Here is a 27,797-nt window from a genome sequence, read left to right on the forward strand (position 1 = left end):
TATCTGGTAAATAGCGGGCTCTAAAGTAGGGACTGTCCGGATACTCCTGGTGCTGGAACTGAACACAGAACCTGAGCTAACTTGGCTAACTAATGCTAGCATCGTTGAGCTTGGGTTACCTGAATTTCTGGCTGGGCAGCAGGGGGGGGGGGGGGATTTCTGAAAAGTGTACGCTTTCAGTCGTGCTTCTTCTTCTCCTGTTTGTGTGAAACGTCCCATGTTACAGATTGAGCTCGTGGATGAAGAGATCTGCCAGCGGACCGAAGAATTCGAGCAGGTCACCATGGAAACCTAATGTTAGCAACGTTAAAGCTGGACGGCTGTTTAAAGTCTTACCTGCCATTAAACAGCGCTGAAAGACGGAAACACGAAGAGTTTGCCGTGAGTCTTTTATTTTATCTCTCTCTCTCTCGATATATGGTGATAGCCACTTTAACTTTTTGCTCCAAATAATCCATTTCCAATTTTAAAAATAGCTTCTCTCTTTTTTATTTATAGCCGTAGCCATTTATTTACTGGTATAATGATTTAAAAACAACAACAACAAAAAACTGCATAACTGTATATAACTGTATAAATCTTGCACTAGCAATTCTGACCTCGGCATTATCCAGTGTCTGTTCTGGAAAAGTAATGTATCTTGGTGCAAAATTAGATGAGACATGTCATTATTCAACAGTTATCGTTTATATGGAACAGTGTCAGAAATCATATATATTTTGTTAGTAAGTGTAAGTAATTAGGAAATGTTTGTGTTGTATTTAGCTGTAGTGTCCCCCTATGATTTCTCTACAGGTAGTCTTATAAAATATTATTAGATGTTTATCTAAGCATTAACATTAATTTATCTAAAGAGTACATCTAAAAAAAAATCACACTGTTACTGTTTCACCCTAGTCACTCAGAGAAAATAAGTTAATTAACTTATTTAGGTTATTGTGCTTTATTTTGTGCATAGGTAACATGTTGTCTCCCTATAAAGCAGACATGTCATAAATGCTTTATTACACACTGTGATAACTATAATCTGTTTCCAGCTTTGAGGACATTTTAAACATTTTCCAGTGCACAATATTTACCTACAGTTATCCCACAAGAACAGATCCTCTTTTTGTATAATTGTGCTTTGCTTTACTGTATTGTGATTCAGTATAGTTTCATACAGAAGCTTTCACTTGTAGGGGTTAAACGCATCTCTCCCTGTCTCTTTTGCTCAGGTGATGGAGTTTCCTCAGCATTCCCAGCAGCTGCTGTCCGCCCTGCGGTCTCAGCGCCAGCGGGGCTTCCTCTGTGACTGCACCGTCCTGGTGGGCTCATCCCGTTTCCTGGCTCACCGGGCTGTTTTGGCCTCCTGCTCGCCATTCTTCCATATGTTCTACTCAGACTCTCCAGGAGGAAACAGCACCAGCAGCTCTGTCACGCTCGACAGTGACATTGTCACATCAGCTGCATTTGGCTTGCTCTTGGACTTTGTCTATGAAGGAGTGCTGCAGCTTGAAGAGTCACCTCCAGTGGAGGACGTATTGGCAGCTGCAAGCTTTCTACACATGAATGAGGTAGTAAGAGTTTGCAAGAGGCGGCTGCAGAGACGAGGGCCTCTGGCTGAGGCAGACAGCACACGCTCTGAAGAGAGTGCTGGTTCGAGGAAGGAAATAGAGACACGGAGGAAGGATGGGGGTGACCGTGGAGCAGAGCCCATGGTGGCCATGGCATCAGATCACTCAAATCCAGTCACCATAGCTGCACCACTGTTATCAGCATCCATGGTGGCAGAGAGGAGCCATGTGGAGACTGTGAAGTCTGAACAAAGGACTGGTGGGCAGTCATCAGAGGCACGAGTTCAGACTCCTTTGAGCCCCGATCTCGCCGATACCACCCAGCCAGGCATGGATGGCCCTCCTCTGCCCCCAGGTGGAGAGCTGGTGCAAGGCTTCATCACAGGCCAGTCTGCCCCTGCTCCTGGAGGTCACATCAGGATGGGGGCTGTGCATCAGGGAGAAGGCACAGCACTCTGTAGTCCTTGTAGCACCACTGAGACATGCAGGTAGATAAATTGTTGATTTACAGACAGAAAATAAGGAAAAACAAGAAAATTTCAATGGCAGCATACATTACTTAATTCTGTTCTATAATTATTTAGTGTTGTCTTTAATTCAGTTTCATAATCAGATGTTTTTAAGGGTGTAAGGATATATATATATATATATATATATATATATATATATATATATATATATATATATATATATATATACATACATATAAACAACAGGAGAAGTAAAGTTAAATCTGATTTCAATACAGCCTTCACTGAGAGGACTAATGATCATTATTTAGATTAAACCATAAGAAATTGAACATTCTTATTTCTTTTTATCAAAAGGCTTTGTATCTTCCTTTTTATTTTTCAGCAGTAACCAGCAGCCTTCCTCCTCATCTTCTTCTTCTCTGGTCCCAGTGAGCCAGGCTGCTGGTCGCTCACTGGTTGCTCTTCCCCAGTCAGAATCCAGTGCACATCCTGATGAACCGCAACTCCCACGCAATGGCTCTTTAGGGGAACCCTCAGTGACTGATGACAGAAGTACATTAGGCAAAGGACAGCAGATGGTTATGTTGATCCAAGCATCAGCTCTGACCTCACATTTACAATTAAGCGCACCAAAGACGCTGTCCCGGCGTGCGCCTCCACAGATCCGAATTCAGAGTGCCATATCGCTTCAAACCCAGAGCTCAGAATCCCTCGCTGCTGCTCCTCCTCCTCAGAGACAAATGCTTAAAGGACCTGAGGGGGGCACTGGAGCTTCATCTAATACTAAAAATCACCCTCTAATGGGAACAGATAGGAGAGGCAATGATGGAGAGAATGTGAAAGTCAAAGTGGAGGCCATTGTTATATCAGATGAAGAGCTAGAGGATGAGAAAGAGGAAAGCAAAGAGAGAGAACCCGTGATGGAAGTTGATGATGACTTTGAAGATGACATCCAGGAAGAAGATCTGAACAGCCCTCAGTTTCTCTCTTCTCACCCACAGGGCTTCTTACAATTGACCTCCCAAACAAATGATTACTCCTTCCCCCTCTCTCCCTCCTCCTCCTCCTCTGGGGCTGGACCTTCCTCCCAGGATGCTTCCTCTTTCACTGCATCCCTCATTCCTCCATCCACATCTCAGCAGCACTCCGACCCTGTTGCATATTTCCAGGAGCTCCAGGACTCTGTAGGAAACTTCGTAGAGGACGTACCAACGTGTGGTGTCTGTGGAAAAACTTTCTCGTGCACCTACACCCTGAGACGCCACGCCATTGTGCACACACGGGAGCGGCCGTATGAGTGTCGCTACTGCTACCGAAGCTACACACAATCGGGCGATCTGTACCGACACATTCGCAAAGCGCATGACCACACACTGCCAGCCAAACGCAGCAAAGCAGACACAGAGTCCTCTCTGCCAGCGCAGCCACCACCACCACCTCCACCTCTTAGCTAACACAGACACCTTTCAATTCCACAACAACACAACAACAAAATGTACAGTATGTACATTTTCTCAAAGACTCCATACTGTTCGGTATGTAATCTGGACCAACCACCTTTCCTCTCTTTATTCTCTTCATAGCTGCCTTCACTTCCTCCTTACTAATCCTCTGCATTTCCTGATTCACTATCTTTTGTCTGTCCTCTTCTCTGATTTTTTTAATTCATCAGCTCCTTAAAGTACTCCTTCCATCTGCTCACCACACGTTTCATTCATCAGTATGTTTCCATCTCTCTTTGTCCTTAATCACTCTAAAGCTGAGTTTATGGTCCAACAAAGAGAGCATGTTTGCTGTCCGCTGGTAGTTTTGGGGTTGCCCGTATACCTGCAGAGAGCTCTGTTGTCATATGGAGGCAGTGTACAAAGTATGTGGTGCAACCGGTCTGTGAGCTACTTTTGCTTGTGCTGTTGTTGATCCATCAGCATACATACAGCATATATGACATACAAAAGAGCTGAAGTGAAGCAGAGTGTTAAAACAGTAAAAAGTTGTCAACTGCAGCCACTGCCTGTTCTGTATTTTTCACCCCGAATGGAAAGATGTACGCTGACAAACACATTTTTGAGACCATAAATTACGCTTAGCCTGCTGCACATATTTTCCAATCTCCCATCATCCAATCAGTCTCTATCTAGCTAATTATTTCCTCAATTTATGAACTTTTGTTTCAGGTAATCCTAGACGTATAACCTGTTTTGCCCCAGAAGGTTGGTTCTGTTCATCTGGATGTAGCATTTTCAATGGGAGAATCGTTTCGTCACTCACCGATTATCTTCTTCAGTCTCAGCTGACTGCAGGTTTCCCCAACCTTATAAACAGTACATTATACATTGCACAATAACAGAACAAGCTCACTGAATGAACAATGGGTTGTAAGGTCAGTTCCTTGATTATTAATGTGCAAATTGTCCTGACCATTGATCAACATCCACTGATCAAAACCACTGATCAATGGCCATGAGTACCGTTCACAGAGAGTTGGGGAATGGCTGCATTGTAAGATCACGAAAGATGTACCGTTGGCCCCCTCCTCGATTCAGAGATGGTCTTTGCTTTTTCACCTAAATGGCCTTCTTGACTCCCCACTCAAACCAGCATTAGGATGCGGTGTTCAGAGCTGTCTACCAATGGGTGAGTTGATCATACAGACAATTGGTCTTGAAGGTGCACCCTGTTTATGTGTCTTCGGCAAACCGTATAGACTTGGTGTTGATTCCCCTATAGCTTGTCATATGAGGTCCGGTCAATAGCGTTGTCTTGTTCTAACTGCTTCAGACAATCTACCACCCTCTTCCTGTAGCCACTTCCTGGGTCTCGTTTGAGGGGTTTATAAGTTTTTGTCACTGAGCAGTGACAGCATGTTCTCATGATAGTCTTTCTGGTTTAGCAAGACCGTGCACCTACCCTTGTCTGCCGGAAGGATGATAATGTTATTGTCATTACTAAGTGATGTGAGAGCCTTCCTCTCCTCCATGCTGATGTTAGATGCTGGGGGCTTTGCATTGCTGAGACAGGCTGGAACTCTGTAGTTGTTCTGCTTCCAAGTCTGCACTGTTGTTGTTGTCGAATTGCTGTTTCTGTGGCTGTGATCAGTTCCACTAGTGGGATTTGTCACAGCGTCACAGCAAAGTTCAAACCTTTTGCAAGGATGTTTTTCTCTGGTTGAGTGAGTTGTCTGTCAGACAAATTTTTCACCCACTTGTCCACATCTTTGTTGTGGAATTCTTCTCTCTTCTGGCTGCTGGGGACACTCTCTGTATTTTGCTGTCGTTTCCGACGCACAACTAGTAAGTCAAACTTCCTTTGTTGTCTGGTCTTAGACTTCTCATGCTGTGCTAGACGAGCCTTCTCAGTGAATTCAAACACCTTTTTAAGAGTATTCTCATCTAGAAGCATTGTAAGTCAGCTAAGACAGAAGAAGTCACTTGGATGAGTGACAAAACGTTTCTCCAATTGAAAACGCTACGTTCAGATGAACAGAATCAACCTTTTGGGATTTACTTACCTGGATGATTGAGCATCCATCAAGACCTAATATGTTTTGGATTATTTTTTTTAACACACATTACCCAAATCAGTTCTTACCTCCGCAGTCACCTGTCTAACTTGCATTCATACTTGATTCTGCTTACTTTTAAAATATTAATAGAGTTAAAATTGAAATCTGATGGTTAAAAGTTTTCTAAAGCACCCTTTTAAACTTACCACACAGTTACCTCTGTATGTCTCACGTGTTAACTTGAACAGTAGAGCTCAGTTTACCCACTGGCCAGTGGTGGAAATTAGGACCCGACACTGGCCAAATGTCTGTAAATTTATGAAGTGGTGTGTAAATTTGAACAATGCACAAGCCACTGTTGCGGGTTTAAATTTGAACAGAAAAAACTACAATCAATTTGCACTACTGACGTTTCGCGGGCAACAATGCATCTTAATTGCTGCTAGTCTGCTGTAAATGCCATTATGCGACCTGAGCAGGTACTAAAATGTGACGTTTGTCGGTAGCGTCACTCAATGAGTCATGAGAGCGTCGCATTCGTGAAAATTGAAACCACCATTTTTGAAACCCAGCAGCAGGGGAAATGGCTACAAAAATAACTCTGTGGTCCCCAAGTCTGACGAAAAGCCACAGACCGAGCAGCAGGTATATTCTTGCCTCAACGTCCACCTTTTTTTGTAGTGTTCATGTCACATATTAATAAAGTTGCAGGGTTTTCTGACGCATTGCTGTGATGACAACCACGCAGGTTAGGTAGTACTGATTTGTAATGGAGAACCAGTCGATCTGAGTTGAGTCCCGTGGCAAATCAATCCGAGTAGGTACTAATGGAAAAGGGGGATCTAGAAGAGGGAGGAAAAATCGATCAGTAACATTTGCAATGTGGCGTTATATTTCTGGAGTAAATATAACGCAACATTGCAAATGTTACACACACGTGTAACAAGGCAAATGTTACACACAAAAAATAAAAATCGTGGCTGGTTAAATGTTTGAGTGGCCGAGAGAAAATTTCCCACCCCTGCCACTGACTGACTTTTATATCTCTCACTTTAAAAACACTCCACAGATACCCCAACTTTCCTTTCTGGAAATTTGATCCCAATCTTACCCACACATATTGGTACTTCTTTTATTCACAAATCTAATCTGTTTAATGTTCACTGTTGTCTACTGGAGCCCTGGAACAGATTTGATAGCTGTACTATTGTGTACTCTTTGTAATATTAAGTGACACCTTGCACCCAAGTTTGTAATTTTAAATATCTTCATCATTGTTGCATCAAAGATGTATGTTTGTTAAAATTATCAGAGATGAAAAAGATGTCTAAAAATATTAGTCATGTGACATACTATACCACTTATGCTTTATTAACTCAAAACAAACACAAAGGTTTTATTTTTTTATTTGTTAAATTTGTATGACTGCTCTTTCAGTGCCAGAAAGTTGATTTTTGTGCCATTTTAAACCCCCAAATGTGAGCTCGAACTGTTTTGAAGTCACTTTGTCAATACCTGACTTGTTTCTTTCTCTTGTTTTCATTTCCTTCCTCTTTATCTCCAATGCAGTAAGTGTCAAATGAGGAACATAAAGTAACTGATCCAGAAATACTGAAGTTGCATCTGAAAATAATGGAAATGGATAAAGGTGTTAAATTAACTTTTTTATTTCCAGTGACCTGCACAGGATTGGATTTTACATTGTAGTTTACTGCAAGTTATGCTCCCAGCTCTGTGCATGTCCGGTCGTAACTTCTGCGTCTTATCACCACACATTTCAGACTTTGTTTGACATTGTTCATCAGATACAATCAAACGTTGTCAAGGAGACAAAACCCTGAACGCTCCTGGCCAACATTTCTTGATTAGCTAACAGGTTGATTAATCTCATACCAGTTTTACTTCTGTAATTTGACAGAACAGCATATCGTCTCAAGTGCTTGAAAAGAAGGCAGCTGGACTTCTTTATGTTCTTCTTGCCTCTCATCCAAGAGGCTTCATCAGCTGTCTGAGAGTCTTAGTGGGGACTGTATCCTTGGAGGTGGACCTGAGGGTCATTTACGCATTTGCAATGAATAGTTTTCAAGCACTTGAAACTACCATGACTGAGAACCACCACAGTATCGACACACTTGAACACATGCAGTTTTCTGCCTTCTGTTTAAACGTTAAGTTAATGTTAAACACTCTTTCATTCTGCACCACCTTAAGTGTATTTGTATGACAGCTGCTGTGTGTCGTTATTACCATACCGTTATCATATCATAATTGCAGTTAATACATATTAGAGGGTTTTATAGTAGCCAGTCTACAGAGTCTAAATGTGCCCTTGTGAATAAACAGTGTTGAGTAGAACGTGCCACATGAACATGGTAATTTTTTCAGTGAATAAAACATTGCACACTTTGGTCAGTGACTTTTATTTATTTATTTTTTGTTCACTAGAAAAAAAACATGTCATTAAAGATATATACAAGGGTTGTGTAACTTATTGCTCTGCAAAAGCAACACTTACTGAAAATATTTCTTAAGCCTTTCCACCAGTTATCATGAATAACCAGCAAGCGGCGCATTTCATATGTAAAATGCTGAGGAGACATCAGGCGGCCTCTTCAGTCTTCTACTGGAGCGTGGATCTGTGAAGGGACAAAATATCAGGACAAACCTGCAAATATCTGAAAATATTTCTGTCTGTGTCTTTTGCATTTTCATCAGTTGAATTAAACACAGTTCCTCCACCAAAGAGAATGAGCCTCAACTGAGGTTTTCAGTGCAGTGTAATTTGAGTTTACAAGAAAACGTTATATTTATGAAACCCGGTGAACATGTACTGAATAGCCACAGATGGAAATGTAATATAGATCCAGGAAATAACTGGTAATTAACTCAGAACAGCAGCTTCAAGCAACAACTGGTATTACATGCTTAATTTCTTGTAGGATGTGATTAAAGGTGACTGAATAGTATATGAACCTGCTCCAAAATACAGCCAAGGGTATCCCAAGCTTGTTTGGGTCATATTTCACCAAAAAAACACATTATTTATGTTAAATGTATTAAATATTAATTACTAGGAGACAAAGTTTGGTCTGATCTTGGATTAATGGATCCAAGAGGGGAAAAAAAACAACTCACTGCCTCAGCCAAATCAGGCCAATCCATTGCCATCATAATAGTATCGTCTGAATTAGGAGGTGTTTCCAGGTTCCAGTAGGTCATTTTGTCAAATACAGAAGATACTTTCACTGTCCTGTCCTGAAAACACACATAAACACAAGTTACAAAAACCTCATCTACGCATCTGATTTTATGAAATAGTGCTTGGACCCACAACTCCAGTGGTATTTACCTCCTGGTCTGAGCCGGGTTTGTTGATCTCTTTCAGTACCAGCCCCGTGTAGCCCTGCGGACAGCTGATCTCCTGCCCCTTTAACCCACGTCCCCTGAATGACACTGACTTATCTGCAATGTGAAAGGAAAAAACAAAACAAAGCATTGAGGATTCTTGATGTGTGCTGTGTAATGCACAGTTTTCTTTCCTAAAGCACCTACGGTACTTGTCACCTCCAGTCTGTCTAAACTGATCCTGTAAGGCTTTAACTCACTCTCATAAGTCTTCGCATAACATCCCACTTTTAAAGTTTTTGAATTGTTTAAAATCTTGGGTCTCACTTTTATGACCTTACAGGTTGAGGTCCCCACATATTTTGTCAAACTACTCCACTTGTGTTCTCAAGTCCTTAGGTAGGGGTCTTCTTGTGATTCTGCAAACCCATTTGAAAACTAAATATGATAGTGACTTCCAAACCTCCAAAACTAGGGAATAGTTTACCACTTTCTACACACACCCTTTACTCTGTGGCATCCATTATAATGAAGCTTAAAACTCATCTGTTCAGACAGACATTCGGGTAGTGTTCATATGTGTCCACTTTGCTTTAGCATATGCTGGTTTTTGCGCTTTGTTAGTGTTTTCTGTCTCAAAAAGGACAATAAAGCTACATTTTTATTACTTACTTAAGTGTTAAATAGCAACTCACTTTAACTAAAAATTCCCAAGAATTCTTAAAAACCATTCCACTTTTACCCCCAAAACAAATTAATCATATCAGAAACAGCAGTTATTAAAAAAGCAGCAAAAATAGTTTAAAACCAGGATACTGGCAGCTGTTTGCTTTATTTACACATTTAGTGATCTTTTATCTCTACATTTTTATCTGTCCACTGTGGATTAATCCATATTAGCAGATATCAAAAGATTTTGTGTTTACCTTGTTTCTGGTCTTTGGTGGTAGCAGTGAAGTATTGGTTGACCTGTGCTGGCCCATTGTGTTCAATCTCACATGGCATGAGGTGGACTGGAGTTTGCGGTGCCTGTCCCACTGATGATGCACAAAGTCGAATAACACTGGAATTACAGGACATCCTGCAGCCAGGAGACAGAAGAAAAAAGAAAGTACATTTTTAGTTTTTAATTTAACCTCAGTCTCTTTTATCAAACACAGTCACAGACTACAAAAAAAGGGGGAAAAATTGTATGTGAGACAAACTGAGCCACAAAGTTCAGCCTTTAATCTGAGTGTTTTTCTGCAATTAAAATAATTTTTCAGATGTCACTGTAGGTTCACAATAGTAGGTTTTTTGAGCTCTTATGTCCAGCACACTAGTGTACTCAAAAATAAAACAAACAATGAATCATCTGCAATTGATTCAGAACTCATGGTGACTTTAATGTTACTCCACCTGTTTACAGCTTTTTCTGTTGTTCTGCCAGCCTACTTGTCTGATTGCCTGTCAACCATAACTGTCTGTCAGACCTTCAGCTATGTAATCCATGCATCACAGCACAGGATGAAACTTTTTGGTGGACAGCTTTCAGTCTATCTGAGTATCTGAGAGCAGCCAAAAGTAATACTTACTTTAAAACAATATTTTTTTTCTGGCTTTCGATAAGAATGGTTATTTGTTGATCTCCATTTTTCATACACAGAATACGACATACTCAAAGTGAGCACATGCATGTTTTCCAAAGAATCCCAGAGAAAAAAATAATTCCTATTAAATAACATACAACATGCAATAAAAGTCTTACATTTATTTAAAAGACATATATCTCCACCCTTACCTTTCTGCAGTTTTCCAAACGTGAAACGTTAAACTGGATCTTTTCCGGTAAACAACAAACACAGCTTGTGATTGGACAAAACCTTCTTCTTCTACGCCAGAAGATATTTTGGCGGTTTTTTTCTGCTCAGCCCCAGAATAGCGCCTCCTCCCGGTGAAGCTCGATGTTTTCGCCCTTGAACTGTGAATTACACTCGCACCTCTGGATATGAGATAGTTAGCCGTATCCTTTTTATTTATTTATTTATTTGGTGGGGGGTTAAACACCTGTCTTTGTAATTTTGCTTTCTATTTGAAGTGAAATTAGCGGCCAACTCAATTGCTTCGATTTTAAAGGTTTATTTTTTTTTTTAAAAACACGTTCATTCCCAATTTTCATTTAATATAAGTCTTTGTATTTTATTATGTACGTATATATACATATATTATATGTCTGCATAATATCATATATAACATAATAAAGTAATTATTACATAATTATTAACATAAATAAATACATTTTGAGTAGCACATAAGTAGCACATAACAAGTACTTACTCTTACTTAAGTAAGAGATCTCAGTGTTTCATTTCATTTATTTTTATATATATATATATATATATATATATATATATATATATATATGTTTTATATATATATAAACACCCAGCACGCCCCTGCGGGTGGTTTATCCTTCAAGCTCGGGTCCTCTACCAGAGGCCTGGGAGCTTGAGGGTCCTGCGCAGTATCTTAGCTGTTCCCAGGACTGCGCTCTTCTGGACAGAGATCTCCGATGTTATTCCCGGGATCTGCTGGAGCCACTCGCCTAGCTTGGGAGTCACCGCACCTAGTGCTCCGATTACCACGGGGACCACCGTTACCTTCACCCTCCACATCCTCTCGAGCTCTTCTCTGAGCCCTTGGTATTTCTCCAGCTTCTCGTGTTCCTTCTTCCTGATATTGCTGTCATTCGGAACCGCTACATCGATCACTACGGTCGTCTTCTTCTGTTTGTCTACCACCACTATGTCCGGTTGGTTAGCCACCACCATTTTGTCCGTCTGTATCTGGAAGTCCCACAGGATCTTAGCTCGGTCATTCTCCACCACCCTTGGGGGCGTCTCCCATTTTGACCTCGGGGCTTCCAGGTTATACTCGGCACAGATGTTCCTGTACACTATGCCGGCCACTTGGTTATGGCGTTCCATGTATGCCTTGCCTGCTAGCATCTTGCACCCTGCTGTTATGTGCTGGATTGTCTCTGGGGCATCTTTACACAGCCTGCACCTGGGGTCTTGCCTGGTGTGATAGACCCCAGCCTCTATGGATCTTGTACTCAGAGCTTGTTCTTGTGCTGCCATGATTAGTGCCTCTGTGCTGTCTTTCAGTCCAGCTTTGTCCAGCCACTGGTAGGATTTCTGGATATCAGCCACCTCCTCTATCTGCCGGTGGTACATACCGTGCAGGGGCCTGTCCTTCCATGATGGTTCCTCGTCTCCCTCCTCTTTCTTGGGTTTCTGCTGCCTGAGGTATTCACTGAGCACTCGGTCAGTTGGGGCCATCTTCCCAATGTATTCTTGGATGTACGTTGTCTCATCCTGGACTGTGGTGCTGACACTCACCAGTCCCCAGCCCCCTTCCTTCTGCTTAGCGTACAGCCTCAGGGTGCTGGACTTGGGGTGAAACCCTCCATGCATGGTCAGTCTGGTCTTGCAGTCTCAGCTGACTGTTCTGTCTACCAGTAGCTGGTGTTTTGCGCCTCTGGCATTCTTGCTAATTCCTTTCTGTGTCCCGCTCATGTATTGACCCATGTGCCTGTTCATCTTAGCCGATATGATGCCTGACAGGAGCTTCCATGTAGTACTGAGGCAGGTTATTGGTCGGTAGTTGGAGGGGACCGGTCCCTTCTTGGGGTCCTTGGGGATCAGGACCGTCCGACCTTTGGTTAGCCATTCCGGGTGTCCCTCGTTAACTAGCAGCTGGCTCATTTGTGCTGCCAGACACTCGTGGAGTGCAGTCAGCTTCTTTAGCCAGTAGGCGTGAACCATGTTGTTCATATATATATATTAAAATAACAGACAAAAACAAGACAACACAAAACAGTGTTGAAATGAACTAACAGATAAATTGGAAGACAGGAGTGTAGCTCTCTGAACGTTCCTAACAGGAGAGGAACAAGATGTGAAATAAAACTAATACAAATACAAATAAAACTAATACAAACTGATAAGGAGGCTGTTGGAAACATGAATACTAACACGTAACTGGATATCAGAGGCAAAGGAACAAAAGGGGGAACAAAGCATTAAAACAGAAAATAGACAGAGGGTGATACAGACAGAAACACTGGGGAGACTATTATCACTGCCAGTAATAATGCTATTAAAAAAGACATGAAGCAGAACACAAAACGGAAACAAAAAACCCCTGGGGACGATGGACCACGAGATAAAACAAAATAGATCAACAATAAATGATCAGTTCAGCAGACAGTTTGATATGATTATCAGTTTCTGCTGGACATAAAACCAATACACAGTTCAGAATATTAGACCTCATGCAGCATTAGATCATGAGTTAGCATTTGTTACGCTATGGATTCAAACACTGAATATGTGAGTTTGTAGGCATTATTTCAAGCACCATCACTAAATAATCTCACATGTCATAGTACACTTTGAAATGTCTCGTACATTCTGAGTATTTTGATGACGTGTGTCGCAGTGTTACTTCAGTCTTGCTCAGTTCTGAGAACTCTGCTACAGTTGGCAGCAGCATCTGTCTTAGTGTGGGATGGACTAAATCCTGTCCAATGTGAGTCCGAGAGCCACTAAGGAGAAGTTTCCTGGGGGAGTTTTGCTCATATTGCATAAAATCTGTGTCAAGCCTCCACTGAGGGGACTTCAGGGGAAGAAGAAGACGTTTCCTAACTGCTCACAAAGCCAGCGCAAGCAAGAGGTGAGTTTTTATAGCAGGACAGATAACTGTTACAGGCATGTTGTATGGGATCCTACTTTTTTCTTGAATGCTTTATCAGGATTCACGTGAAGAGAAAGTCTCAACTCCCTTCTTCTTTTATGATTTACAGTGTTGTGTAAAATTCTTGAGCTACCCCTCATTTATATTTATCATCTATAAAAATGTCAAAGATAACAGTTCCATAGACATTTTTTTTTTTTTTGCAACAACAAAGGGATTTTCAAAGAGCTGCCATATCTCATCATGGTGTGCAGTGTCTCCTTAAAAATTTGAGGAAACTGGACAAGTGGAGGACAAAAGAAGAAATGTCATTCCTAAAAAATAAAACTGCAGTGGATCTGAGAGAAAAAGCCATTCTTAAGGAAGGGAAATATTGGGAACATGCTGAGGAATGCCAAATTACACAAGAACTGTGTGTACAGCCATCTGTAAATCACAGTGGAGGCTCTATCATGGTTTGGGCTGCATTTCAGTCAGTGGTTTTGGAGATCTTATCAAAACTGATGACATTATGGACACAGAAAAGTACCATCAGACTTTGATTTACCGCTGAATATTATCAGTCTGGCAGTTGACTGCTGACACAGTTTGAAGTCATCTGATATGAAAGAACTCTGCATGTGACTTTGATTGGACTCAGCGGTTTTGCAGATCTCGGTAACATGAATGTGAAGGCTTGTGCCGAAACATCATAACATCATCAGCCACACTGAGGGTCTGGGAGTGAATGAAATGCTCAGTGTGTCTGTATTTCAGGAAAATGTGAAGCAGATGACGTCTTAGATAACACTGAAACATTTTCAGACTCACAAATGTGGATCTTAACCTGCTTTGGCTGAGTCCATATGAGTCCTTATTTCCATAAAATAACCTTTATCGATGTGTTTTATTAACCTTCACTGCTTGTTTGGTTTTTAGATTTAATGGAGCGACAAAGCAACTTGCACTCAGAAGATGATGCAGAACCATCAGTCCTTATTGGTCGGGTGCTGGTGAAGATCCAGTACGCTGTATTCATTGCGATGTCACGGGCCCGGCAGAGACTCGTACAGCTCTCAATTGTGTTCTCATTTGTCTTCCTCCTCCTATGGATCGCTGCATTTCTGTACGGGACTTTCTACTACTCTTACATGCCCCAGGCGACTTTTTCTGCACCTGTGAACTACTACTACAGGTGTGTATGTCAAGTCCCATCCAGCTTCTGTTTCTGTGGTACATTCTTTCTCATTTATTCATGTTTTAATCTTCAGGACAGACTGTGAATCTCCAGCTTCGTTTTTGTGCTCTTACCCTATGGCCAACATCTCTCTGATCAGAAATAAAAAACATGTAAGTTCATCAGTTTACTCCATGCAGGGGACTTATTAGGCTTTTCTTTAGAGGAAGAAAGTGGTCCTTAATGGGGAGCGGAGTGCGGAGGAACAAAAAAGGGCTTGTTTCAGACAGTGAATAAATTTTAAACAGTGAATCATGCAAAGCCTCACTAGTAGACTCTAAAAATAAAAATATATGGCTGGAAATAAGCATAATTGTTCCCCTATAGACATTCATTCATATTATATATATGTATATATTTATATGCATTCCAAGAATACTCATATGTTTTTTGTAATATATATCGAGGCGCTGACATTCGGCCAGCCCTATCGGATGTCTTTGCAGCTGGAGATGCCGGATTCCCCAACCAATCGGGAGCTGGGGATGTTTATGATTAAAACAACCTGTTTCTCTCAGGATGGAGAGCAAGTGGCCTCCTCTGCTCGCTCTGTAAGCTGCACTCATACTCACTCAGCACCAGCGCGTCTACATGCAATCAAATAGTGTACTTTTAACAGCTACTCCAGTGATTCACTGCTGCACTGCTGTGTGTTTCCCAGGGAAAACATCAGCTGTCTGCCTCCAGCTCTCGCTTTGTGAGTACAGTGCTGATGCATGCTAACCCTTTTAATCACCTGCTCAGAGCCAGATTAGAGCTGCTTATGGCAGGTCTTCCACTGTGTCAGGTCATCCCACTGTTAAGGTTAATGAGATGACAGGACAAAGATGTGACATGACAGCTTAGAAATACAAGATGAATATGTGACATGGACTGTTTGATTCAGCACCGATACTCAAACTCTAAAGCATTTTTTTTAAATTTAACAGAAATAAATTATATGAGTTTTGTTTTAATTGTTTACAAATCTCCATACTTTTTAGATGCATGTGTCTAATTTACAAAAACCCTGGTAAGTTAATCCACAACCACCATGAACAGCCTATTGGTTCATGGGTGTAGTATAAACTCATGAGCGTCTGAGCCTGCATCTGTAATCCTTTCTTTAAATTTCATCACTAAAGACCTTTTGCACCGACTTGCACATTTGTAACAAAAGAGCAAAATGAATTCATCCCAGAGTCTGGATAATAATATGTGCACTGTAAGTGAAAGATATTGTGCTGTGCTGTTGTGGTCAGAGCATACTGCGATACCGCTCAGACCTGCTGAGGACGCTGGGAACGCTGCTGTTCCTCCCGGCCTTTTTGACTGGAGCGGCCGAGCAGAAACAAGTGCTGGAGGTGGAGCTCTTCTCAGACTTCACAGACAACCCAGTGAGTCCTGCATATATAGATGTTAGATAAAAAGGGAGTAGGGAGCAATAAGCAGGACAGGGATACAGGGGAACACATGTTAATACGGAAACAGCATGTCAATATTTAACTGACACCTAATTAACAAGTTTATTTTCCCTCTCTGTTCAGTATGCTCCCTCAGTCACGGCTGTCATCGAGATCATGTCCAGCAAGGTGCAGATATATTCATCTGACCTCTACATTCATGCTCATTTCTCTGGCATTAGGTGAGAATTACCCACATAATGCACACATTTGCTTGAAAAAAGAAGAACGTGTTGTAACGTTTAAACCTCCTCCAGGCCCCTCTGTGTACTCAGATTGCAGGGTTCTCTTCACAGTCTATAGCTATTTGATGACTGTGATGTATCCAAACTATCATATGGAGCACAAATGATAAAATGTCACTATTTTAGAAAATTGCTTCGACCAGAAGGAATCATACCAGATTACCCCGGAACTGAAATGTAGGCAAAAAGGAGAGCTTTCATGTGCTGCGACTGGTTTCGACCAGAAATACTGCGTGGGAATAAAGACGCTCAAAAGTTTATCCAAAAGAAGTTTTCGATCCATTCATATGTACCTCGAGGGCTTTCTTCCAGGAAAATGTTTGTAGTATGAAGGCAAAATTTTGAATGGCTCATTAAATACACTGAAGTTATTGTCCCAAAAAAAAAAACCCCCAGCTGACTCAGAGCGCTTCAGCTAGAACTTTTCAACGTTTGATTATTTATGGAATATAAATTTTTTTTTTTTTTTTTTCTGTGACCAACTGTCAGATTTTCCTCAAAATCATGGGTTGGTTACTTGACAGAGATATAACAATGATAAGCCAAGGCACCAGTGGCTCTGCTTTCACTTGTGGTTTATGAGGAATGAAGCAGAACTTACATTCAGCTCAATAACGCCACAATAAATAGAATAGAAATATGATGTGGACGTGAAAGAGACACACGTTTCTCAGAAGTGGCTCTGAAAAACTTGAATTCAGGTAGCAGTGATCCTCATCTTTGTTAATCAGCTGCCAAACTCAATGACCCCAGGTCCCGACACTGTGTAGACTTTGGCCCAGTCTCAGTGACCACACTCAGAGACATGCAGACTTTGAGATGCATTACTGCTAAGTCTTTGAGAGGTGTCTCTGGCAGACAGTTTGAGTACTTTTTGTCATGGTTCTGGCTCAGGTTACCCAGAGTTTCTTGGACCTTTGAAGTTTTGAAGTTGTATTGATTTATTTCTTCTTTGTGATCCCCGGTTTGTTTGATGTTTATATTCACTTCATGTATTCTTGTATTTAGTTTTGCTCCTAGTTTCTAAGTAGCTTCATCATTTCACTCTTCTTTGTCCCTCATATTTATGTGTCTGCATTTTCCCCATGTAGTTATCTTATTTCGGGAGTTTGTGTTCCTTGTTTGTTGCTTTGAGTTGTTGCTTCCTATGTAGTTGCTGTCTTCCTCATTGTCCTTGTCAGAGCCTCAGTTCACTTCCCCCTAACATATCCCAGGTCCTGTGCTACATTTCCCTAGTATTTATTCCCAGTTTATGCTTCTGTAAAGAGATGTTTTTCTGTTGCTTTTTGATTTTTGGTCTTTGTTTAGTCTGCACTACACATTCAGGACACTTTTTCCTGAGATTTATATAATATTTACCCGTTGCCTCACCAGATACTTGCTGTACTACTTCCCCATCATATCAGCCATTGTGGGCGTCTTCAGCAACTTCATCTTCCTCAGTTTCATCTTCATCTTCAGCTACATGAGGCTGCTGTTTCAAGTGAAACCACAGCGGGTGAGAAGAGAGACCCATGACTGCAAACAGACAGGGCTCTAAACTTGAATTATCAGATTTTTCCTTCCTGGTCATGCTTACCTGTCACTGAGTTCCTTGTTGCCTACAGTTCAGAATGAATTGGACAGAGGAGAACAACCAGCAAGGGGAGGAAAGAGCTGTCCCTGCAGGTACATTATTATTTATGTTCATGCATGTTTAAACTAACTGGATCAGTTCAAGAGTGTGATTTACTGTGTTTGACTGCTGGAACAAATTCTTTGACAGGCACTGCAGAAATGCTGGGTCCCTTCCATCAAAACCCCACAGACGTGAGACAGGAGGAACCACATTTTCACGTTGGAAATGGCACAGAGCAGCAAAACAGAGATACAATTGGTCAGGGAGAAATAAACGAAACAGAAGCAGCCTGAGGCAACTGATAAAGGAGGAGGAAAATGTGCAGAGAATGTACATGATAATGTGATGTAAAGATGAATATTTAAGGCCAATATCTGGTTGAAAATGATGAAGAAAATCAATTTTACATAAAAGCCGCAAAGAAACCCTGTCATTATGAGAAAAACATTTCTTGGGAATATGTTAGACTGAAAAAAAAAATGGTTTTATTTGTTTGAGTATTTATAGGCACCACAAATAAGTCACTTGCAAATAAAATAACACATAATTACAATGATCATAAATGTTGTAGTTGCTGGTTAACACTAATCATACAGACAAAGTCTGGAGACAAAGTAAGAGGGGTCGGGATGGTTTGGAGATGTGCAGAGGAGGAATAGTGGATATACTGGACAAAGATGGAGGTGCCAAGCAGGAAGAAAAGAGAAAGATCTAGGAGGAGGTTTATGGATGTAGTGAATGGGTGCATGCAGAGGGATAGTTTGAGGTGGAGGCAGATGACGCCCTGAGGCAACCTCCAAAGGTAGAAACTGAACGTGGCTGAAAGAAGAAAAAGAAGTTACCTACACAGCCATCACCCCTGTGTTTCAGTGGCATATTAATCCAAGATTTCTATGTTAATTTACACTTAGATAAAATCTTTTCCAAATACATCAGCTGAAAGCTGCTTTTGGTTTTGGGAGGGGTTTTAAATACAAGTAATTCATTTAGCTGGTTGACTGCATGAAGCATTACCATTAAAAAAAGACCTTTTTTTCAAACTGAGCATTCTTGTTCTAAGAAATGAGGACTATTTAATGCGAAAATCACTTTTATACACTGGTGTTTGCTACTCCTTTCACATAACAGCCTGAACTGGCTCTAACCAGAATCGAAACAATGTGGGGAAACTCCAGCGGACAACTGAGTATGAAGACAAATACGTTTAAAGCAGAGCTCAAATTTTACAAACAAAAACTTCACAGATCAACTCAACGGATAACTTCTTTAAATCCACACATAAAACAGCAGAAACATCAGCAGCACGAAGCTGGGGGCCAGAAATGGCCCAAGACAGACTCAAACCCCAGCTCCTGCAGTAGCCTTTCAGAATATTGGTTGTCTGCTCAACACAGTGAGCCAAACGGTTACCCCACTGCAAGTTTTTTAAGCAATAGTTGCAAAAAATAAATAAATAAAAATCCACACCGTGTCTCCTTAGCTTGGGACAATTACATCCATCAACACGCACTTATTGGAAAGTTTATTGGTTACACTTTGCTAGTTCCAGATTGGATCTCTTTTCAGAGCTGCCTTAATCCAACAAGATATCGTACACATCCTTCTGAGATTTTGTGCTTTATTGACATGCTAGCATCACACAGTTGTAAATCTCCCGTTCCAGCACATCCCAAATATACTTAATTGGATTGAGGTTTAGTCACTGTGGAGGCCATTTGAGTACAGTGAATTCATTGTTATGTCCAAGAAACTATTTTAAGATTATGTGATCTTTGTGATACGGCGTGCTATCCTGCTGGAAGCAATGATCAGAAGATGGGTATACTATGGTCACAAATGGGTCAATATGGTCAGCAACAATGCTCTATAGGGTGTGGCATTTTAAGCAAGTCTGACGCAGAAATCCAGTGTGTGAGCTTCAGCAGGTTGTGTTGACCATCCCTTACCATGCATAAATGCACTGAGTTGTTGCTATGTGATTGGCTGATTAGATAATTGTGAAAATGAGCAGTTGAGGCTTTCCTAACAAAGTAGTCAATGGGTTTATTTCAAAGTAATATGTACTTATAACAATATACATGAAATCTATTCTACATAATAACTGTCTAGAATTTCTGTTTTCATTAAGCTGTGAAATGTTGGACTGTGGAGCTGTTTCTTTTGTTGTATGATGAAAAGAAATTCTGAAAAACAACAAAGCAAAATTTGCATCTTTTTCTTATTACACAAATAATACTTTTTTTTGCATTTATTCACTCGAATGCTGTGTAATTATTTCAAGTAGAACACTGTAAAACACATTCATTATTGGAGGGAGGACACCGTATTCCTGGATGTCCTCTTGCCAGTGGCACTCTTGGCCAAATTCCAGCAGCTGTCCCTGAATAAAGCTCTGGAAACTTAACAGCGTCACTGCATGCAAAATTTGGCACCAGCAGAGAGAATGAGAACGGGATGTGGCTCACTGACAGGCACACAGCTTTGTGTAACTGAAAACTTGCAGGTGGAGGACACGGGTTAGGTAAGTTAGATACACGTGAGCATTTAATGCTGCTTCTTCTTTTTTTTTCAATTTCTGTCATTTAAAAAAAATGTTGTCGTTCTAGTGATTTTTAGACTCTTTGAATGCATTTCCTCAAACGTGTTCAAAACTGTGCATCTGTTGTAAAGATTTTGCTGTTGTACAAGCACATGTTGGGCTCACATCCGACACAAAGATGGACACTACAGATGACAACCACACAGAGGGGATAAAGATGGAGATAGAGAATGAGCAAATTGTAGAGAATGACTGCTTTTCCACCTTATCGGATAAAACGCATCAACATCTGTTGATCAGTGAAAGACCGTCGAGCAGCTGCAGGGTGGTCAAATTAAGATCCAGACCCAGTCTCCAGTCAACAAAAAGCTTCCCCCCTTATAGTCAGTGCATAGGTGGACTGGGAGAGGACGAGGACTCGGATGATCAGCACAATTCAGACATGGCTTGTCAGTCAAATGCCACAAATGTGAAGGAAGACATAACAGAAGAACTTCAAAGCACAGAACGAAATGAAGAGCTGACTACAAGATCTCCAAGGGACTGGCTAAAGGCAAAATGGAAACTTAGGAGGAAGGAGAGGTCGGGGGGGAGCTTTGAGGTCGACGCAGACAGCTCCGAGAGAGGAAGGTGGAGTGGGAAAAGAAGGGTGGAGGAGACTGAAAAAAAAGAGGAATTTAATGATGATGATGATGATGAAGGATGTGCAAATGCTGAGGGAAAACACTGGAGAGGTAGAAACTCCAGCTTTGAGAAAGTGAGGAAAGAAGAGGAGGAAGACGAAGATGGGAGATCGACTATTTCAGCAGTAGAAGGAGATACAAAGAGCAGCAGGGAGACCCCAAAAAGGAATGATGAGGAGGAACTGCCAGGAGTGACAGAGGGGTCCACAACACAACAGTGGTCCTCCCCACATCCTATCCTCTCCAAGCTTCTGCACTCCTCCACCTCCTCCTCCTCTTCCCTCAACCTTTCCTCCGCAGAGAGCGACGAGGTCTTCAGTGAAGGAGAGGATGCTGGGTCAAAGAGGAAGACATTCAGGAAGGTGAGAATATCTGAGAACAACACATTATACACAGATGCAGCTTTAAAGTATGTTCTCATTTTTTGGGGGGAGGGGGGTCCTGGCTGATACACTAGCATTGGCTCATGCGTCTGGCTGCTCTGGTTTTCCATGGAAGTAAAGTAAAACCATGTTTCTCAACTGTTCTGTGCACCTGTGGTCCTACTGATTTGCATGGGCTTGAAAGAGGACTTTGACAAAGTCAGATTTGAATGGTGTTTGCATGCCTGGCTGCTGCTGCTGCTGCAGATATGAGAGTAAAGAGCGAACAGAGGGAGGATGATAGGAAGCACGCTCTAAACACAGTGTGTTTGCATTGTCAGACACTGAATAGCAGACAGTCGGCTGTAGCAGGCCTACAAAACATTTTAAACCAGCATGGTAACGTTTAATATGGAAGCGTGTATGATTGGAGGAGCTTAAATATGATGTAATAGAGACATTTCCTCCAAACTGCAAGCCGGTCATTTTGTAACAGTGCACTACTGAACATGCTTGGCTCAGCTTCAGCTGCTTTTGGGTTTAGGTTTTTCATTGGCTACCTCTGTGTCTGTTAGAGACTGTTTTGTGTATATACAAAGTAGATCGTAACTGCTGAGGAATGTTCTGTTTGTTGGAGTACATTTTTCAGAGTTTGTTAAGGCCACGTGACTACATGGCTCCCCGAAGTGGGAAATCAAAGAATTTTATGTAGTCATTTTATGCTTTTGTCAAAAGAAATGTACAAATGAACCATTTCCAAATCACAGAGAATTAAAGTTCAACGTGCGTCCATAGCTATGATTTCACTGTGAATGTTTTGACATTTCACGGTAGCAAACGTGCGTAAAAACACACGTACTTGCCGCTTAAAACAAACCAGTTTCTGTTAATTTTATTAATGACATCTCTGTTTTTCCTACTGTGACAAAGCAAGTTTAGCCCTTCACACTAACAAACCGGCTTACCCTGCTTCTTTTTGCATGCATGCTGCTATTCCTGTTGTAGGTAAATTCGGCACTCCAAACTCCCTGCAGGTGTTTGTCTTTGTCCTTTACACATAGGTAACCTACCTATTAACAAAGAAATGGAAGGTATTCTCCACACCCTGAACTGGCCTTAGAGATAATAGTTGTTGGATAACTACTAGACAGGAATGCTCCTCTCACGTAACATGCTTTTCTTTTTATGCCTCAGTGCCGCTCCTGGAAAACCTTCCTGACCATGATGCACTGGTCTATGAGCCGGCAGAGCTCCTGGGTCCAGCTGGCTGGACATCAAGGCATGTGTGTTACAGTTTCTTCCACACAGACACGTGCAGGCTTTCAGAAATCAGCGTGAACACATTTCCAAATGATGCTAGCTATGATGCTGTCTAACACATTGGTGTTTACATGATTGCAAAGCTTTCCAAGAGGACATTTTTGACTTGTAAATATGAACTGAAGTCACTATAGGATGTACTGTATGTCATCACCACTGCTTGCCCGCATTAACTCACATTGACTCATATGTAAATATCCATGTGACTGCACATTACGTCAGCTCTTCACGGACTTAGTCATTGTTTTAGTTTGTGTTTCAAAAGATTATTAGGACGTGGGCTAGTCATTGAACAGTGGATGGTTAAAACCAGGAGACAGTGAAGCTCAGTATTACCTTTACTGAGGTGTCAGTCTTGAAAAAGTTCACTATGCTGAACTTAGGCAGTACCCATCACTCTGCTTCCTTCACTTATTGCCTTATTGATTGTATGGGAACAATAATTTCATCTCTTCTTGATGTTTGCTGATGTCATCAGGTAACTTCCAGGTCAGTAAAGGAGGTGAGGTGCTGAAACTATACAGTGAAGTGGAAGCAAACTGCCTGGATTGCCTGATGAGAGACGCGCTGAGACCCTTTGTCCCACAGTATCATGGCTTGGTAACAAGAGGGGAGCTCTGCTATATCCGCCTGGAGGATCTGCTATGTGGCCTGAAGAGGCCCGTCATCATGGACTGCAAGATGGGAGTCAGGTAAGGCGTCCCTCACAGGTGACTCATCAAGTCTTGATTGCAGAATATTAACATTCAGCTACATGAAGGGCTTAGTGAGTTTTCTAGGAGAGAAAATGTCAAGATTTCAGATTTTATGAATAATACGCTACACTGGTTTTAATGTATAGAAAGGGTATTTGGGAATAAATTGTTTATATCATGTTCTTGCTATGATGACTAACATCTGCTCATGGAAGGTTATTTTTATATCGAATCCCGAAAAAATGACAAAACATTAAAACGTGAACATCCAGTTTGTACCTGGTCCTGAGCTTCTGGTCATTAAGAGCGATCCCTGTCAGCAGACGGATAGGGGAACTGTCGTTTTGAATGGTTCAGATACGTCTTTGTGTCCACAAGGAATGAATTGAGTCTTACCTTGTGAGACCTCAGCATCTAAACACCACACTTTCTGCTCAGGGCCAGGAAATTAAACCTCCCCTTGAATTTCACTCACTGTGGTATATCACACCATTATTTCCAGTCTGATATTGGTGTTTTTGTTTACAAAGTTTGAATGACCCCTTTGTCAAAACTAAATATCTACATTTTCTTTGCTAGAACCTACCAAGAGGATGAACTGGTCAAAGCTCGTGTCAAAGCTCCTCTGCGAAGTGATATGTACCAGAAGATGGTGAAAATGGACCCTTCTGCTCCGTCAGCAGAGGAACATGCACAGAAGGGAGTCACCAAATGGCGCTACCTTCAGTGGAGGGATTCAATCAGTTCTACGTCCACGCTGGGCTTCAGGATAGAGGGCATTATGGTAGGAGTGAAGGCCAGGGAAGGAACTGCACTGTTTATGTTTATTAAAAGTATCCGTCTGATAAAGTATCTGTTTCTGTCTCTGTGAGTCAGATGGAGGATGGTAGCATCCAGCGGGACTTCAGGAAGATTCAGACTTTAGCTCAGGTCACTGAGGCACTGCTTTACTTCACCAGGAGCCAGCTGCACACTCTGGTCAGTTCTGCTAACATGTAAAACTTTTCCTTTAGAAAACGCACTGGAATCATGTCATAGTAAGAAAAAAATTGTTTGATAACAGAAAACAGAACTGGCAACTTCAAAACTGATAATGAATGCAATCCTTAATGAGCAAGCAAGTGGAAAAAGTGGGGATAAAGAAACCCTAAGTGGAGCTAAACCTGGTGAGGACTTACATCTGCTGTGACCTGTCATGGTCGTAGGGAAAAGTGTAGAGAAGTGCAAAGTTCTTGCAGTGTACACCCAGCTGAACTAGGACTCTAATAAAAAGTCAAAACGCAAAATAAGTAAACTTGAAAATCTCGTAAACAGGCACACAAACTACTCAAGCAAAATGAGAAACAACTCAAACCTAAAGCATACTTAAACCCAAAATGAAACTAAAACTCTAAAAACTCAGAACCGTGAAGAGACCCAGGGATAGTGACACTGAGTGCAGCCTACAGCCCAATTGGCTGCACATACACTGACCTGGTTATCTGAAAGCTTTGGCCGTGTCTAAGATGAGCATCCACTGTTGTAACAGTGAAAACAAGGAAAAGCATAATAGATCCCATTTAACGTTTCAGTTATCATAGCTTCACCATTTTCTGTTGCTAAACATCTCCACCCATGTGTGTTCTCAGAGAGCGTACCACTCCAGACTCCTGGCCCTGAGTGACGCACTAAAGAATTCGCCATTTTTCAGAACTCATGAGGTTAGTCTACACGTAGAGATGAATCTTGTTCAATTGTACGATAAATAAAAAACACATGAATTCATCATAGCCACTCTTACAATACCTTTATGGTTTTTAATCGATCAGGTGATTGGCAGCTCGCTTCTCTTTGTCCACGACCACAGCAAGGCCAGTGTATGGATGATAGACTTCGGAAAGACGACGCCTCTGCCTGACTCGCAGGAGCTCCGACACAACGTCCCGTGGTCTGAGGGTAGCAGGGAGGACGGCTACCTCATCGGTCTGTCCTCTCTCGTCGCATCTTTAGCCCAGGCCATCAGTGTGGCCTCCTGGCAGCAGGAGGAGAGCTGTGAGGAGGAGCAAATAAGCCCGTGAATGTGCATTTTTGACAGTCGTTACACAATTGTAAGTGGATGAGATGGACAAATCGACTGGTGTTACTTCGGAATGGTTTCATTCACTGGAAGAGACTTGATTTGTTAATGGAGATTGTGTCTTCAGGGGCTAAGGAGGAGGAAAAAGGGACTTCAGTGTACCGAAAATCCATAGATATGTGGTTGTGCATCCGGTATGTACATACTCTGACAGTTAAAACTACTATGTTACAAAGACCTTTTTGTTTTCTCATTCGCAAAAGACGGACAATCCAAGGATCATCTACAGATCAGGGGCTTGCCCAGTGAAGAGGCATGGGTTGGGAATGACTCTGCTGGAGATCTGTTTACAAATGCTCCTGTCTTGTTTTAATGTGGTTGGTCTGCATAACCTAAAACAGCTTACCTTTGTTGCAACATAAGCTCATTTAAGGTATCTCATTATGCGCACATCGACTGAACAGCCTCGTGCTCTATCTTTTTTTTAAGACAGTATATGTAAAAAACATGGATTAAGTACAGATTAAGCTATACCGATGAAGAAAACACAGCCACAATGTTTGTATTGTATTATTATATTGTTTGTATTTAGATTACTTACACATGATGCAGCTGAAATGTTTTTCACAGTTTTATAGCCTATAAATAACCTCACATATATATATATAAAATTAAAATAAGAATGCTTCTTTCTGTTGGGTTTTTATATATCCATGTCACTATTATCATCATCTTATATAAAATGATCAATGAGTTGCAGACATCCAAGTGATATGCAAAAAAGTAGATAAATAAATAAAATGCTAAATGGCAGTGAGAGTTTAACAGCTGAAATCTCAGGGCAGTCAAATCCATTCGATCATTGCAAAAAGCAGGTTGAGTGAAATATTTCAGTGAGATGGATTGGTGCAGCCAAAAAGCATATATGTCAAGGTTCAAGGTTCTTTATTTGTCACATGCATAGTTATACAAGTATAACACACAGTGAAATGTAACCTGACACGCTCCTCGACATGTGCAAAAATGGGGGGGGGGGGGTAGAGGATGAACATTGTATATATATAGTATATACATTGGGTGAATGTGCAGTAGTGAATGTGCAGAATGTGCATATATGTATTACACTGCATGAGGCAGTGGTGAAGTGTTCAGCTGAAGTGACGGATGAGTTTAAGGTGGGGAAGGATCGGCTCTGAGCCCCTTCTTATTTGATGTGGTGATGGGCAGGTGGACTGATGAGGTCAGGCAGGAGTCCACAGAGACTCCTGCCTGACCTCATCAGCCTGACCTCTTACACATTATGATCTGAAGTGAGAGAAGGAGGCAGGCCGAAGAGAGCATGGAGAGGTGAAAACACATCTAAAAGTGAAGCTGCAAGGAACAGAGGTGGTGAAGGTGGATGTTTAAATATCTCGGGTCAACCATCCAAAGCAACAGATGGGGCACAAGAGAGGAGAGAGTCCAGGCAGCGTGGAGTGAGTGGAGAAGAGTATCAGGGGTGATTTGTGACAGAAAGAGAACAGTGAGAGTGAAAAGGAAGGTTTACAAGACACTAGCACTGACAAAAATACAGGAGGTGCAGCTAGAGGTGGCAGAGCTGAAGGATGGACAGGATTAGAAATGAGCACATCAGAGAGACAAAGTTATAGAGGCAGGGCTGACATGGTTTGGACATGTGCAGAGGAGGGATAGTGGAAAAAAATAGGAGGAAAATATTAATGGAGGAGGGTTGGTGTGACAGATGAGGACGCAAAGGGTTGAGTGAGATGGAGACAGATTTCCACGGTGGGAATCCCTAAAGGGAGCAGCCGAAAGAAGAAGACTGAAAGATATGATTTTTGCAAATCTGAAGTATTGTTAACATAATGCTGAGTGTTTAATTTAAAGTAAGGCAAATAATAATAACTGAAAAGTAAGCAGTAAAACAATTACAATTATTAACCCTGTGAGGTCTAACACATCATCGGTGATCTGAACTCTAGGCTATAACAATATGTTTTTGTTTCTC

The 27,797-nt window shown here is 41.5% G+C and overlaps 4 protein-coding genes across 6 annotated transcripts; 3 read left to right on the forward strand and 1 right to left on the reverse strand.

The window, feature by feature from the left end:
* The first annotated feature begins 273 nt into the window (after positions 1–273).
* On the forward strand, positions 274–7,939 carry zbtb3 (zinc finger and BTB domain containing 3). Of its 2 annotated transcripts, none has more exons than XM_040015970.1 (3): positions 274–381; positions 1,218–2,044; positions 2,412–7,939. In XM_040015970.1, exons 1-3 carry the CDS (start codon positions 295–297, stop codon positions 3,481–3,483), a joined length of 1,986 nt encoding a protein of 661 aa, XP_039871904.1. In that variant the 5' UTR covers positions 274–294; the 3' UTR covers positions 3,484–7,939. The 2 variants fall into 2 exon arrangements, with proteins under 2 accessions (XP_039871904.1, XP_039871905.1); XM_040015971.1 differs by having other exon boundaries at positions 2,415–7,939.
* Positions 7,936–10,750, reverse strand: rnaseh2c (ribonuclease H2, subunit C). Its single transcript, XM_040015981.1, has 5 exons — positions 10,657–10,750; positions 9,803–9,957; positions 8,881–8,993; positions 8,667–8,786; positions 7,936–8,167 (listed from the first exon to the last, which is right to left on the reverse strand). The coding sequence occupies exons 2-5, from the start codon at positions 9,954–9,956 to the stop codon at positions 8,144–8,146; spliced, it is 411 nt and encodes a 136-aa protein (XP_039871915.1). The 5' UTR covers position 9,957; positions 10,657–10,750; the 3' UTR covers positions 7,936–8,143.
* Positions 10,751–13,459: 2,709 nt separating this feature from the next.
* Positions 13,460–19,576, forward strand: LOC120724048 (seipin-like). Of its 2 annotated transcripts, XM_040015977.1 has the most exons (10): positions 13,460–13,592; positions 14,532–14,787; positions 14,864–14,942; positions 15,237–15,380; positions 15,491–15,526; positions 16,071–16,205; positions 16,356–16,453; positions 17,891–18,014; positions 18,124–18,184; positions 18,282–19,576. In XM_040015977.1, the coding sequence occupies exons 2-10, from the start codon at positions 14,537–14,539 to the stop codon at positions 18,425–18,427; spliced, it is 1,074 nt and encodes a 357-aa protein (XP_039871911.1). In that variant the 5' UTR covers positions 13,460–13,592; positions 14,532–14,536; the 3' UTR covers positions 18,428–19,576. The 2 variants fall into 2 exon arrangements, with proteins under 2 accessions (XP_039871911.1, XP_039871912.1); XM_040015978.1 differs by lacking the exon at positions 15,491–15,526.
* An 863-nt stretch (positions 19,577–20,439) lies between these two features.
* si:ch73-22a13.3 (inositol-trisphosphate 3-kinase A) lies at positions 20,440–26,330 on the forward strand. Its single transcript, XM_040015973.1, has 8 exons — positions 20,440–20,655; positions 20,805–21,718; positions 22,913–22,997; positions 23,517–23,730; positions 24,313–24,517; positions 24,610–24,711; positions 25,362–25,433; positions 25,542–26,330. The coding sequence occupies exons 2-8, from the start codon at positions 20,852–20,854 to the stop codon at positions 25,788–25,790; spliced, it is 1,794 nt and encodes a 597-aa protein (XP_039871907.1). The 5' UTR covers positions 20,440–20,655; positions 20,805–20,851; the 3' UTR covers positions 25,791–26,330.
* Positions 26,331–27,797: the final 1,467 nt, after the last annotated feature.

Source organism: Simochromis diagramma, unplaced genomic scaffold (assembly GCF_900408965.1).
Source record: "Simochromis diagramma unplaced genomic scaffold, fSimDia1.1 OVJJ01000685.1, whole genome shotgun sequence".
NCBI classification, from domain to species: Eukaryota; Metazoa; Chordata; class Actinopteri; order Cichliformes; family Cichlidae; genus Simochromis; species Simochromis diagramma.